At 37.2% G+C, this 12,500-nt stretch overlaps 1 protein-coding gene across 1 annotated transcript in view; it reads right to left on the reverse strand.

The window, feature by feature from the left end:
• Positions 1-11,516, reverse strand: part of LOC138015001 (cyclin-dependent kinase-like 2) — a 16,507-nt gene extending 4,991 nt beyond the window's left edge. Inside the window, exons 1-7 of the mRNA XM_068861893.1 lie at positions 10,578-11,516; positions 8,015-8,209; positions 7,369-7,459; positions 4,793-4,883; positions 4,067-4,179; positions 3,050-3,189; positions 177-404 (exon numbers count right to left, since the gene is read on the reverse strand). Coding sequence (XP_068717994.1) covers positions 177-404; positions 3,050-3,189; positions 4,067-4,179; positions 4,793-4,883; positions 7,369-7,459; positions 8,015-8,209; positions 10,578-10,745 — 1,026 coding nt within the window. The 5' untranslated portion in view covers positions 10,746-11,516. The remainder of the gene's footprint in view (positions 1-176; positions 405-3,049; positions 3,190-4,066; positions 4,180-4,792; positions 4,884-7,368; positions 7,460-8,014; positions 8,210-10,577) is intronic.
• Between the last annotated feature and the right edge of the window lie 984 nt (positions 11,517-12,500).

Genomic DNA, 12,500 nt, shown 5'->3' on the forward strand with positions numbered 1-12,500 from the left:
TCGTCTCTGAGTGTGTAACTGTACTAAACTAAACAGAACAGGGCCCTTGGATGCACAGCGGAGAAAACGCAATTATTTCAGATCCAGTTGCCGTCTGTCTCTCCATAAAAACAATAACGACAAAAAACGGAGATAAACAACTATCTTTTCAAACAGCACGTTGTCATTTTATTCACCTTTTCCTTCCGTCTCTTTCTCCTTGCTTTTTCTTCAGCCGTTTCATCTTTAGAGTCCGAATTTCTACCATTAATCGACTTGAGGAGAGGATTATCGGCGGTCTCTCTTGTAATTTTTGCTTTCAATTCTTGAGCAAACTTCTCGCTAAAATTATCTTTCTTGAAAAAATCATGCTTGAGAAGCTGTGAACACCAAGGTCGCTCCACTGGATCCATCTTTAAACACAGCTGGAACAAGTCAGGACAGTGATTTGTCAGTGTCAGGGTTGTCATTTTACTGCTGTAAGTAAGTTTAAGATTGTCTTGTTTTGATAATTTTGTTAAAATGCAGAATAATATGCGTTACCGGGGGGGTACTCGATGTATCCCTGGTTGGGGAGGTGCGGCGCGGCCCCTCATACCCTGACCCTGTTTAAGACAAATATCGCTGATTTTACTACCTACTTTAGGACAGAATTCCGATTTTTGATACCCTGTTTAAGACATTTAACAAAGTTTAAGACAAAAATTGATAAATCGATACCCTGATTGAGACAAAAAATGATAAATTCGATACCCTGTTCAAGACAAAAATCCCGAAAAACATACCCTGGCTGGCCGCACGTCTCCATTAAGCCCTTATAAGGGAGTAACCCCCCCCCCCCCCCCCCCGGGCAACGGTTTCATTTATATGATAAAAGCAGTGTGATGCACTTAATAAAAAGATCAACGTCAGCCTCGGTGCCATTCTTTGGCAGGTCAAAGGGCACAAATTTCCCTATTGAACATCCCGAGGCCGTGCACTTCCCTGAAACAATTCTTTGAAATGGTACAGAAATTTACAGTAAAACCACCGGGTTGTTCATTTGCGCGCCACTTTGCAATTCTGTGACGCAATTTTTTTGTTTTTATTGACAGTTTGCTCCTAGGAAGTTGCAAGTTTGAATATCAACTTGTTTCCGGGTGTTTATGCACCAGTCAATCAATATTGCACTCGTTCACTGATTACGCCTAAGCGCTTGTTTCAGTGATTAGGCCTAAGCAATCTTTTAAGATTTTAGCTTTGAATTTACGGTTCGGTTAACTACACTTTTTACCGAGACCGTGTGAAGAACATAGCACTCGTTTACTGATTAAGTCTAAGCACTCGTTTAAAATTTTAGCTTTCATTTTACGGTTCGGTTTAGTACACTTCTTACCGAGATCGTGTGAAGAATATTGTACTTATTTACTGATTAAACGTCAAAAGGCGCTCATTTTAGTGATTACACCTAAGCACTCTTTTAAGATTTTAGCTTTCAATTTACGGTTCGGTTAACTACACTTTTTACCGAGATCGTGTGAAGAATATAGCTCTCGTTTACTGATTAAGCCTAAGCGCTCGTCTCAGTGATTAGGTCTAAGCACTCTTTTAAAATTGTAGCTTTCAATTTACGGTTCGGTTAACTACACTTTTTACCGAGATCGTGTGAAGAATATAGCTCTCGTTTACTGATTAAGCCTAAGCGCTCGTCTCAGTGATTAGGTCTAAGCACTCTTTTAAAATTGTAGCTTTCAATTTACGGTTCGGTTAACTACACTTTTTACCGAGATCGTGTGAAGAATATAGCTCTCGTTTACTGATTAAGCCTAAGCGCTCGTCTCAGTGATTAGGTCTAAGCACTCTTTTAAAATTGTAGCTTTCAATTTACGGTTCGGTTAACTACACTTTTTACCGAGATCGTGTGAAGAATATAGCTCTCGTTTACTGATTAAGCCTAAGCGCTCGTCTCAGTGATTAGGTCTAAGCACTCTTTTAAAATTGTAGCTTTCAATTTACGGTTCGGTTAACTACACTTTTTACCGAGATCGTGTGAAGAATATAGCTCTCGTTTACTGATTAAGCCTAAGCGCTCGTCTCAGTGATTAGGTCTAAGCACTCTTTTAAAATTGTAGCTTTCAATTTACGGTTCGGTTAACTACACTTTTTACCGAGATCGTGTGAAGAATATAGCTCTCGTTTACTGATTAAGCCTAAGCGCTCGTCTCAGTGATTAGGTCTAAGCACTCTTTTAAAATTGTAGCTTTCAATTTACGGTTCGGTTAACTACACTTTTTACCGAGATCGTGTGAAGAATATAGCTCTCGTTTACTGATTAAGCCTAAGCGCTCGTCTCAGTGATTAGGTCTAAGCACTCTTTTAAAATTGTAGCTTTCTTCTTACGGTTCGGTTAACTACACTTTTTACCGAGATCGTGTCAAGAATATAGCACTCGTTTACTGATTAAACGTAAGCGCTCGTTTTAGTGATTAGGCCTAAGGGGTGGTAATGACTACGGCGTAGCCGCGTAGCCACTTCTTTCCTTACTAACATGTTCTAGAGGGAGGGGTGGTATTAACCACTTCGTAGCCGCGTGGTCATCACTTTTCAAGATCCGCTTTGGAGAGGCGGGGTATTCAGCAATTACTATTCCAATAAAGAATACGACATTTCGACCAAATTTCCCCAACGACAGCAATATGAACACGGCCGTAAATTTAATTTTTCTCTTTATAGGCCTTTTTATGTGAGTAATATTGAGTTACCTAGTAACTGAATGATTTTATTCAGTTGCTATCTAAAATTAGTTTCGTCCATTTTCCCACATATTTGATAATTTTCTTTCTGGGGCGTGGTATCAGTTTCACTGTCTTTTCCCCTATCAATCTCTTTCACTTCCTTTCTTTCACTTATATCGAAGGGATGGAGATAAAACCGTGATTTTTCATTTGATGTGGAGTTTTAACGTTTCCCTGGTCGCCAGAAGGAAGCAAAGAAGCGCGATATTTTCTCAGACCTTGGATAAAAAATTCTCGTAGTACCGAGCAGGGAACGTTTTCTTGGAGATATAAAAAACTGTCGTTGCCTTACGCACCTTCAAGATGTCCATAGCAGCAGCAGAAACACGGTGAAATCTTTTCTCAAACGGTTCTACTTCCTTCACCTCCGGTAACTTCATGCCCACAAAAAGAGGATTTTTTTGGAAAATTTCCTTGTGCCTATTTGTTAAATTCCCTATCATTCAAGACAACAATAGAAGCAGTTTTAGACATTAAACGTGCTTGCACCTACATGCAGTATTGATAATACAAACTATAATGGGCATATAAAAGAATTCCTGTATGAGCTGCCACTAAAATAAATTAAACAAAAAAAGTAACCTGCAACCGTGGCCAAAATGTCTTAGGACATCTTCAATAATGAGAGCAACAATCGCTTGACAATTACAGGTGTACTTTATATTTTATAATAATTGCTTTCATAGCAGCCTCTCAAGTGGCCCCCTTTCTGAATGTTCCTGGGATTCAAATCAACATTCTAACGGGGAGGGGAAAGACGGTTATGCGCATGTGCTGCCTTTGAAACCGCTTAATTGCTTTATTCCCTTCACTGTCCCCACAATTTTGTCCAGGAATGCGGTTTTTAACGCAATCAAAAATTCAAATTTTAAAGAAGTTTTTAAGCCTTCCCATCTATTGGCATTTTTGCATCCTCCGTTTGCTTATTTCCTGCATAGGCCACTTCACAGCACAGTTGATTAGTCTTGAAGGTGGCGAAGGACCCATAAGCTTTGAAATCTCTATTCTACACTTGGTGAACCGACAAAACAGATCTTAAGTTCACAAAGTAAGACAACAAAAGACTGATGAAATTGGTCTGTGACCAGATCTTCATTTTCAAATGAAATGCGAAAAATTAGGCAGGAGTGTGGTGTAGAAAAGAAGGAAGTTTTCTTATGCTTTCCTCTACCGCCAAAGATTCCCATTTATGGGCATGCACGCTTTCTGTAAGCGTCAGAAAGTCTGAAAGAACTGAAAGAAAAATGCTCGAATCTCAACTGAAGACAAGTACAATACGTTGTTGCATTTCATAAGACAATCTGAGCTCTTACCTATCTTAGAAATGATATGGTAAAGTTGGTCTATATCAGAATCCCCTGGGAACAATGGCTCCCCTGTCAGCATCTCAGCCAATAAACAGCCTACAGCCCACACATCTACCGCTCTGTGAAGTATAACAAACCTAGAAGTTATTCCTAGTCCTAACATTATTATTAAATGAACAGTTTGTCGAGACTTCTAACTATACTCAACAAGTCATTTCTAAGTTTAATTCAGCCACTATACACTGTATATATGCAATTAAGTGAAAAGAAGTGATGTCTCCTTGACAATAGTAATAAAGTTTATCATCTAGCATTCTCTTTGGAACTTTGGTTTAGGTCATCTCAGGTATGGCCTACAGTATTTTAATTCACCAAAAGTGGAAAACGATGCAGAAATACTGGTTAATAATAACATTATTAGCTCTAATTTATTGAGACAAAGGAGCATTAGGACTGAAGATGAATTCACATTCCAATAAGCTTCAGTCCATTCACACTAATATCAGCTATTATTATACATCAGACTCACAGACCTCGGTTTTGATAATTTATGATATCATGCTGAACCTCATCCAATAATTGTTTATTATATGATATTTCCATAAAATATTCAATACTTTCTTGTTTATTTTCAATTTTGTTAATATTGGTGATTTTAATAATTATCAAGCTCAATCAGTAAACGTTTTATAATAGCTAACAGAATTCATCAATTGCCATGAAACAATGTACCTTCCATATTTAGTGTCTCCCACAAGTAATTCAGGTGCTCTATACCATCTGGTAGCAACATAATCGGTGTAAACTTCACCTGGACCAGTAGCTGCAAATAGTCAATGTGCAGAATTTAAAAGCAGAATATTCAAATCACTAGATTAGACAGAGATCCAACGTAAAATTTACATTGGTTACTACTCAAAACATTTTCAACTGTGTAAATACACCATGTCACCATTTTATTCATTTAACACTTTCACCCCTTAACCAGCCTAAACTGGCCATACTTACTATTTTGCTCTGTCTAACGCCAGATGATTTTACTCGTTAATGGGGAACCCCCAGGAGTCATTGGGTTAATCACTCAGTCTCACTAAAAAACTGTCCCATTAAGGGGCTAAAAAATCATCATGTATTTAATGACTACAACTATCAATATTTCTGACTAAATATCCAATGGTCTGTCATTCTAGTTGTATAACTGCAGCAGTATAGCGGGACAATTTTTTACACATGTAGTTGTTGGCACTTGGGCATAAATATAGTTTAAAATGGCTTGATTCACAGTGGTTTCTCCGTTACACTGTAGCTCTGTAACAGAGCATCCGAACCTGAGGACCAGTATTCTTGATCACAGATGTACAAATCAGTTGGCGGTTTGCGTCTTTAAGTCCATGAATGACAAATTTCCTGTAGGCCTCAAATCTCTATTTGAACCTCAGCACCTCAAAAGTGCATACAAGTCACATGTAGTTCAAACAATGTTTTTATTCGAAGGGCGAAAGAATATACAGCAAAGAAGGTTTTTAGTTATCAAGGTGAAGTGCTGTGGAAAGCCTCCCAAATGAAACTAAAACACAACCGTCAATTGCCTTGTTTAAAAAAACAGCTTTTATACGAGTGCTAAAGTTTAGGATTACATAATTATTACCCTAGTATCATAGTTTTATTTTCTTAGTATTAATTAGTACTAAATCAGTATTTTATATTTGATGTAGGACCACCTACAATGTAGGTGTATGATTGAAATTTAGTGCATGGCTCTCTGGAACAGCATTTTAGTCAAGAGATACATGTACCATGATGTGTTCTGTATTTTTCAATCAATATTATGTTCACCTTTACTGGTATTGACCAACCATATTCGCCAGGCAATTCAAACAAAGTGGAATGCGTGTGAGCAAATAAAAATGTTGAGTTTCAGCATAGATGTCATCTGATAAAACTTCATGTAAAGTTGTGTTTAATTCATCAATTTCCATTTTCAATAATCATTTACTGATAGTAAAGTCGCACTGTCAGATTAGTTCTTTTAGAAATTTTTTTCTTAGCATAAAAATTTGTTTCCTTAACAAATGTTTCCAACTTCAGACTGGCAGGATCTGACAGGATGGTTAAGCCATTCACACTAACTTGATGTGCTGTTTCTCAAAGTATGTAATGACTCAAGACTTCTTGTCCAAGTTGATAGCTTAGTCCGTTTATTAATTAGCATTTAAGGACGGTGCCTACTCATTCAAAGATATTTTTGCCCCGGTTTATGATTATGCGGGAAATCTAGATCTTAACAAGTGTTATTGAAATTCAAAAAGAAAATTGGGGGTAACCACGCATTTTTCAAAGATAGTTCATGATGAACAATATTCGTAAAAAGCTCTAAAATACAAAGCCATGTATGGCATTCTTTCTCAAATTGAAGCTCAATTATCTCTAAAGAATGCATGGTTACCCCCAATTTTCTTTTTGGATATCAATAGTACTTACTAAGATCTACTTTCTCTGCATAATTTTAAACCGTGCAAAAATATCCCTGTAGAAGTAAGCATCACCGATAGGAAATCCGAGTATCTTGAGATGCGCAGAACGTATGCGCAATAACAATAGTCGGCACCGTCCTTAAGAAAAGATTGTTTTCCTAAGTGACTCTGGGACCCATTTCTTAAAAGTCCTGATAACTATTCTGGCCCAAAAAGCCATTTGTAAAACTGCCATCCACTTGTTTTAAAAAGCTGATCATTGAGTATGTTTTCAAGACAACTAAAAGCCAAAATTGAGGATGTTCAAATTTCATGACTTAAGCCTTCTTCCTTCTTAAGATACAGAGGGAATTGTGCCGCCTGAAAATTTTCAGGACTTTCAAGAAACGGGCCCCCGAAAACATAACCTCATCCATAAATCATTCCCACTCAGGACAATCAACATCTTATTTATTGATGAAGACAATATTGCCAGTGATAACCTTGAAAGATTGATTGCTCTGAGTCAGAAAGTTTGGATCAGGTTATGCTTTCAAAGCAGGAAAACAATCTTTTTGATAGATGATAATTTACATAAATAAATATTTCTCTTTTACCTTAGTGTGCTAATTTAGCCTCACTAGCCTTGTTTTACTTCAAATTTTCTCATACAACTTTACATGTTCTGACAAGGACAAGGGCTAATTGGCAAAGACAAAGAACTGAATTTTTTGGTGACCTAGCTTAGTTTTGCATTTGGTCAATATACATGATACATTTATTAATGTTAGCTTTCTTCCATAATATTGCTCTTGTTACAAGGATCCCATTTGTCCTTTGTATACTAAGTCTTACCTAATGTTCTGGCAAATCCAAAATCACATAGTTTAACTACCCCAGACTTGGATACCAAAATATTTTCTGGCTTAACATCTCTATGAATAATCTAGGAAAAAGAAAACAAAAGCTTAAAGTTATTTAACAAGTTTAAAATGGAAAAACAAGTTGCTGTCAATAAAATACATGCAGCTCTTTCAAGACTAGGAGCACTTAGGGAATTTGCATATGCCTTGAAGAGATTCAAAACTGAAATCAGATTTCATAGACTCAGACTGAGAAAATTAAGAATAAAGAAGGATTAGGTTTAGGTTAGGGTGATTATATTACAATAATTTGGTGATAATCATTTAAGTCACAGTTCACATTGCAACCAGGTTGACAAATAAGACAGTCTGAATGTGGCTTCAATTAAGATTCAAAGACTAAAGGATCTTTTAATTAATCTACTTTAGCTTTCTGAGGTACAATCAAATTTATTCATACTGGAGTCATGATGAAACTAATAATTATGGTCTATTGATGTTTCCTAGGCTTGTATCTATAATTACGGTATATAAAATCACTAAACACAATGACTAGGCGATCAACAAAATAAAGCTTCCTAATAAAGACGATTGCATTCAGGAGATTGCAAAACAATGAAACGGTGCTGTGTACTCACATTGTGATTATGGCAGAACTCAATAGCCCTCAGTACTTGCCATAGAACTTTCCTAACTGCATTCTCATCCAAGCCATTAGGGTATCTCTCCAACTCATCAAGGACTGTATGGTCCACAAACTCAAAGACAAGAAACAGTCGCTTCTTGCGACGGAATACCTCTATCAAATTGACTAGATTGTCGTGTCGTAATTGCTGAAATGGAACAAAAGAGGCCTAAATTGGTGTAAAAGATGATCCTGTCCAAAAAATCTTCCTGGAGTTTTTCCTTGGTTAAGTCTTGGAGGAGCAACTTCCTCAAATTATGTCAAATGTCCAGTGTTACTATATCACATCATCCTCTTTGTTCTGACGCCCTTAATCTTGGTCTGTCTCATAAGCACATATGCTAGCAGAGACACCTTACTAATGGTAGGGAGAGTCAGGCTAAGGCTAAGGCTAGTTTTTACTGCCTGTACTCCTTCCATTTCAGCACATGATTCTCCTTCCATTTCAGCTCAAAGTGTCATGCAGAGCTAGGTTTTTATAATGCCATGATCGCCTTAACATGTACTTGCTTTTTAAGTTAAAATGCAGAGTGGGGTTCCCCTGACTGATTGATGAAGGAGATCATTATGGCCAAACAAGTCAAACTCTCCACAAGTATAAGGGCCTCAATGGTTGATCATTGTTTGTTATTCTTGGTTCTAATTTGGTCATGTATCAGATTGTTACCAACATTTGAACAGTATGTTGCAACTTACTTCTATATAAAGAAATCTAGCTGTTAAAAGTTATACACAAAAAATTATCCGTTAGATTATGAGCAAAGGGTGTGTTCGATTGGGAAATCTGGATCTTCAGATTTCCAATCGAACACAAAATACGAAAACGGATTTCGCGACGGATTTAGTCAATTGAAATCCTTACCCGACATGGATTTCCAATTAGTGAATCTGCGACAACATCCATTGTCAGATTTTGCGTTCGATTGGAAATCCAAAGATCCAGATTTTAAGATCTAAATCCAGATTTCCCAATCAAGCACGCTAAGAGAGTTAATGCTGAGAAGTCCAAAATGTGCACATGATTTAATGTTCAAAATCTGGCCATGATTTGACAAAAACCTCAACTAATAAAAAAAAAAGGCATTTTACGAACTTTTTATACCTCACTCCTTTGATGTTACATGGTGTCCCAAAGGGCAACGCATACTTTAATTCTCAGTTATTGAGATTAACTTTTTTTTCAACTTAGCCTTGATGCAAGGTTCACCATTTTTGCAAGTAACCCGTATAATCAAAAGGACTACAGGAGACACCCTGGAAGACCAAATGATTGTCTTCAGCATTCTGGAAAACTCACACATGGGGTACACTCTTTTCTATAGGTTTTAATAGCTTTTTTCCTTGTTCTGCTTAAAACAAGGGATTTTAAACTCAATGTCCCTCAATTTTGTTTCCATTGGAGTTTCAGCACAACTACAAAATTAATTTAAAACAGGCTTTCAGACCAACCTAATGTCCCAAATGTGTGTGCAGTGAGAATGAAAAACTTGATAGCCTTAAAAGCTCCCTTAAATATTAATAGGTTTGCTCAATTGACAATGTCAACATCAAGAAGAACCTTAGTTGGGGGAAAAAGAAGTGCTGGCTGTCATTAAATGATGAAAATCAACATGTAACAAATGAGAAATATAAAACATTTCTTGCAGAGATTTATAGGAACCCGACTTGCATCAAAAGTTTAATTTACAGTCAACATTTACCAAAAAATACAAAAATAATCAAGAATTGAAGTTACACAATGAGACCTTCAGTTTAAGGGAATGGCCTAATGTTGTTTACTCTTTCTTGAAATGCACTGCTTTAAGTGACTATATTTAATTGAATAATGTTTGTTTCATCACATCCAAATATTCCAGGCAATAAACCGCACTCTTGTAAGGCAATTAGCAAAAAAAAGCCAAACAAAAAAACAACATGAAAAAAGCCATTTTCCCATCTAACTTCATCCAGTTTCCCTTTATTTTTTCAATATGTTTTAAGTCTGTCCGCGATTCCACAAAACAACCAACTTGTCGTCCCCTTTAAGGAGAGTTGAAAACCTTTACAGCTGGTTAGCTTTTAAAAGCTATAAAGAGCATTTTAATAATAAAATCTTAATTTCCTACCGCAGCAAACTAAAGGCAAAAACGATGTACTTAATATTTAATTCAGATATTACTGACAAAATATTGCGTTTTTTCAGCAAACCTCTTTCATTCACAAAGCAAATTACGTTTGCACATTACAGAACAATGGATGTCGATAACAGGAAATCATTTTAACTTTCAAGACCAATATTCAAAAAGTTTGAACCCATACATACAGCAGACTCACAGAACGGAAATACAGCAATAATAACAACAATTTACCCCAATAAACCCCAGGATAACATTACCCAAAAATCCAATAAGCCAAACGATTTTCATGTTTACTCTCCGTAAACAGCACGCACACAATTTCCTCGAAATTGGCACATTTTTCTTAAACGGAAACGCTTCTACAGACATATCAAACAAATAATTTAATTTTAACCTTACCTTAAGCATTCGTATTTCTCTCAGGGCAATCTTTTTTACCATTTTATCGTCTTCGGATTCGATGAATTTCTTGATCGCCACAATTTGGTTGGATTCTTTGTGCCTACATTTCATGACCATACCGTACGATCCTTCGCCGACTAAACCTAAATTCTCGTACTTTTCCATGGAATAAGTACACAATTCAACGTCAAATTGATTCCATGTACTCCCAGTTCAATGTTCAGTTTATATCTCGAGTAAATAAAGTGAACCATAGAAGAAAAAGGGCATCCCAAAGATCTTTTTGCACAGAAAATAAGGTGTATTATGTCAGCGGGTGAGGAACACTTCACGGAAACCCACAACACGCTAAATCAGTACAATTTTAGACGCAATTGCAGCCAAAGAAACCTTGTCTTGCAGAGACCTTGTTGATGTAATAAGCCTTAGAAAGCTTTACCGTTCTCTTCTTGGGCTACCCATGGTGAAAAAATGTTGAGATGTGTATCAAGGCACAGCTTTTGTGTCAGTGACAACTCGCAAATATGCAAGAGATGTCACGATAAATTTTATCCTCTTTCGCTTTCCAGCTGAAACAATTTCAATGCTTCTTGGACAACAGTGAACTTGTGGTCGTCAGCCTTGTGTCGTCAATGCCTTTTTTCCAGTTAAATCAATACCACCAAGTATACTACTAGCTAGTACAGAGTAGCTACTGCCACAAACCGTTGTAACCTCCGCCAATTATATTTCTTTTAGCACTCTAGGTATTTGTCCTCCGTCCACTTGCCAAAAATCGTGTAATGCAACTAAGCAGAACCCATCAAAAAATCTTTTTAGATTACTACTAGTAAATACAAAGAAGAATATGAACAGTGTCTTTATCGATTTCACCACCTCTGCGCTATTGCGAAGTCCTCTCCATGACCTCCGTGGCTCTTTTTGGCAGAGTTGCCATAGAAACAATAATGTTTATCACTCTGTCGTGCCAGGCTTCTCGACAAGAACGGTCAGTGACGTTTTACGGTGGCGTGCTGCTGTTTGCGTAAAATGTGAAGGTTGGTTACAAATGTCAGTGATCCCTGAAGCCAACTGAGAGTCACAAGAGACGTAGTAAAAGCACTGAGGAAGGTTTATTGTGATGACTTTAAGCGTTTTCATGGGGACTTTGGACTAGCCAATCCGTTCTTCAAAAACTTCAATAATTACCTTCAAGTTACCCGGGCATAAATGCCATAACACAAGTAGCAAAAATTTCAATCGAAAAAGCCAGATAAATTAAGGATATTAACAAAGCAGTTTTTTTCTTATCTTTGCATTCCTTAGCCTGCGATAGCATCCGGTTTTTTCAGTCTCGTTTTTTTTCGGCGGGTGAAACTAGAGCCGAAAAAACCGTATGCTATCGCAGGCTATGCATTCCTTTGACGTTTTAGTTTCTTACGGCGTTAACCGACTTCAGTCGTTTTCATAAATCAACTTTATTTGTATGTACTCACATTCAATAAAAGCAATTTTAGTAACATTTGTTGCGTTCGACAATAGGAGAACGCAAATTTAGTTGTCCCAACGAACGCACTTCATAATCAATGATTACGCCTAGCTTTATGTTTCCTAAAGTGACGAATGGTCAGGACTCCGTTAGTAAAAAAGCCATTGCGATGTACTATAATATGGCGTTCACGAAAGGCAATCACATGTCCTATATCTCGCTGGTCTCCAATCTAGAATCCAACCCCACCCGACAGGGATTAACTACTGTAGTGAACTTTCGTCGTGAAAGCATGTAAGTGTGGGATCAGAGTTAGTCCCCTCCACTAACTCTGGTGGGATTAAGCTGTTAGTAGCATTGACCACGAAAAGTTGGAGCGTAGTAATAAAACGGATCACGTGACCGCGCCAACGTAAAAACGAGGCTGGATCACATAATGCCTTGATTGTTAG

The sequence above is a fragment of the Montipora capricornis genome, chromosome 9 (assembly GCF_036669925.1).
Source record: "Montipora capricornis isolate CH-2021 chromosome 9, ASM3666992v2, whole genome shotgun sequence".
NCBI classification, from domain to species: domain Eukaryota; kingdom Metazoa; phylum Cnidaria; class Anthozoa; order Scleractinia; family Acroporidae; genus Montipora; species Montipora capricornis.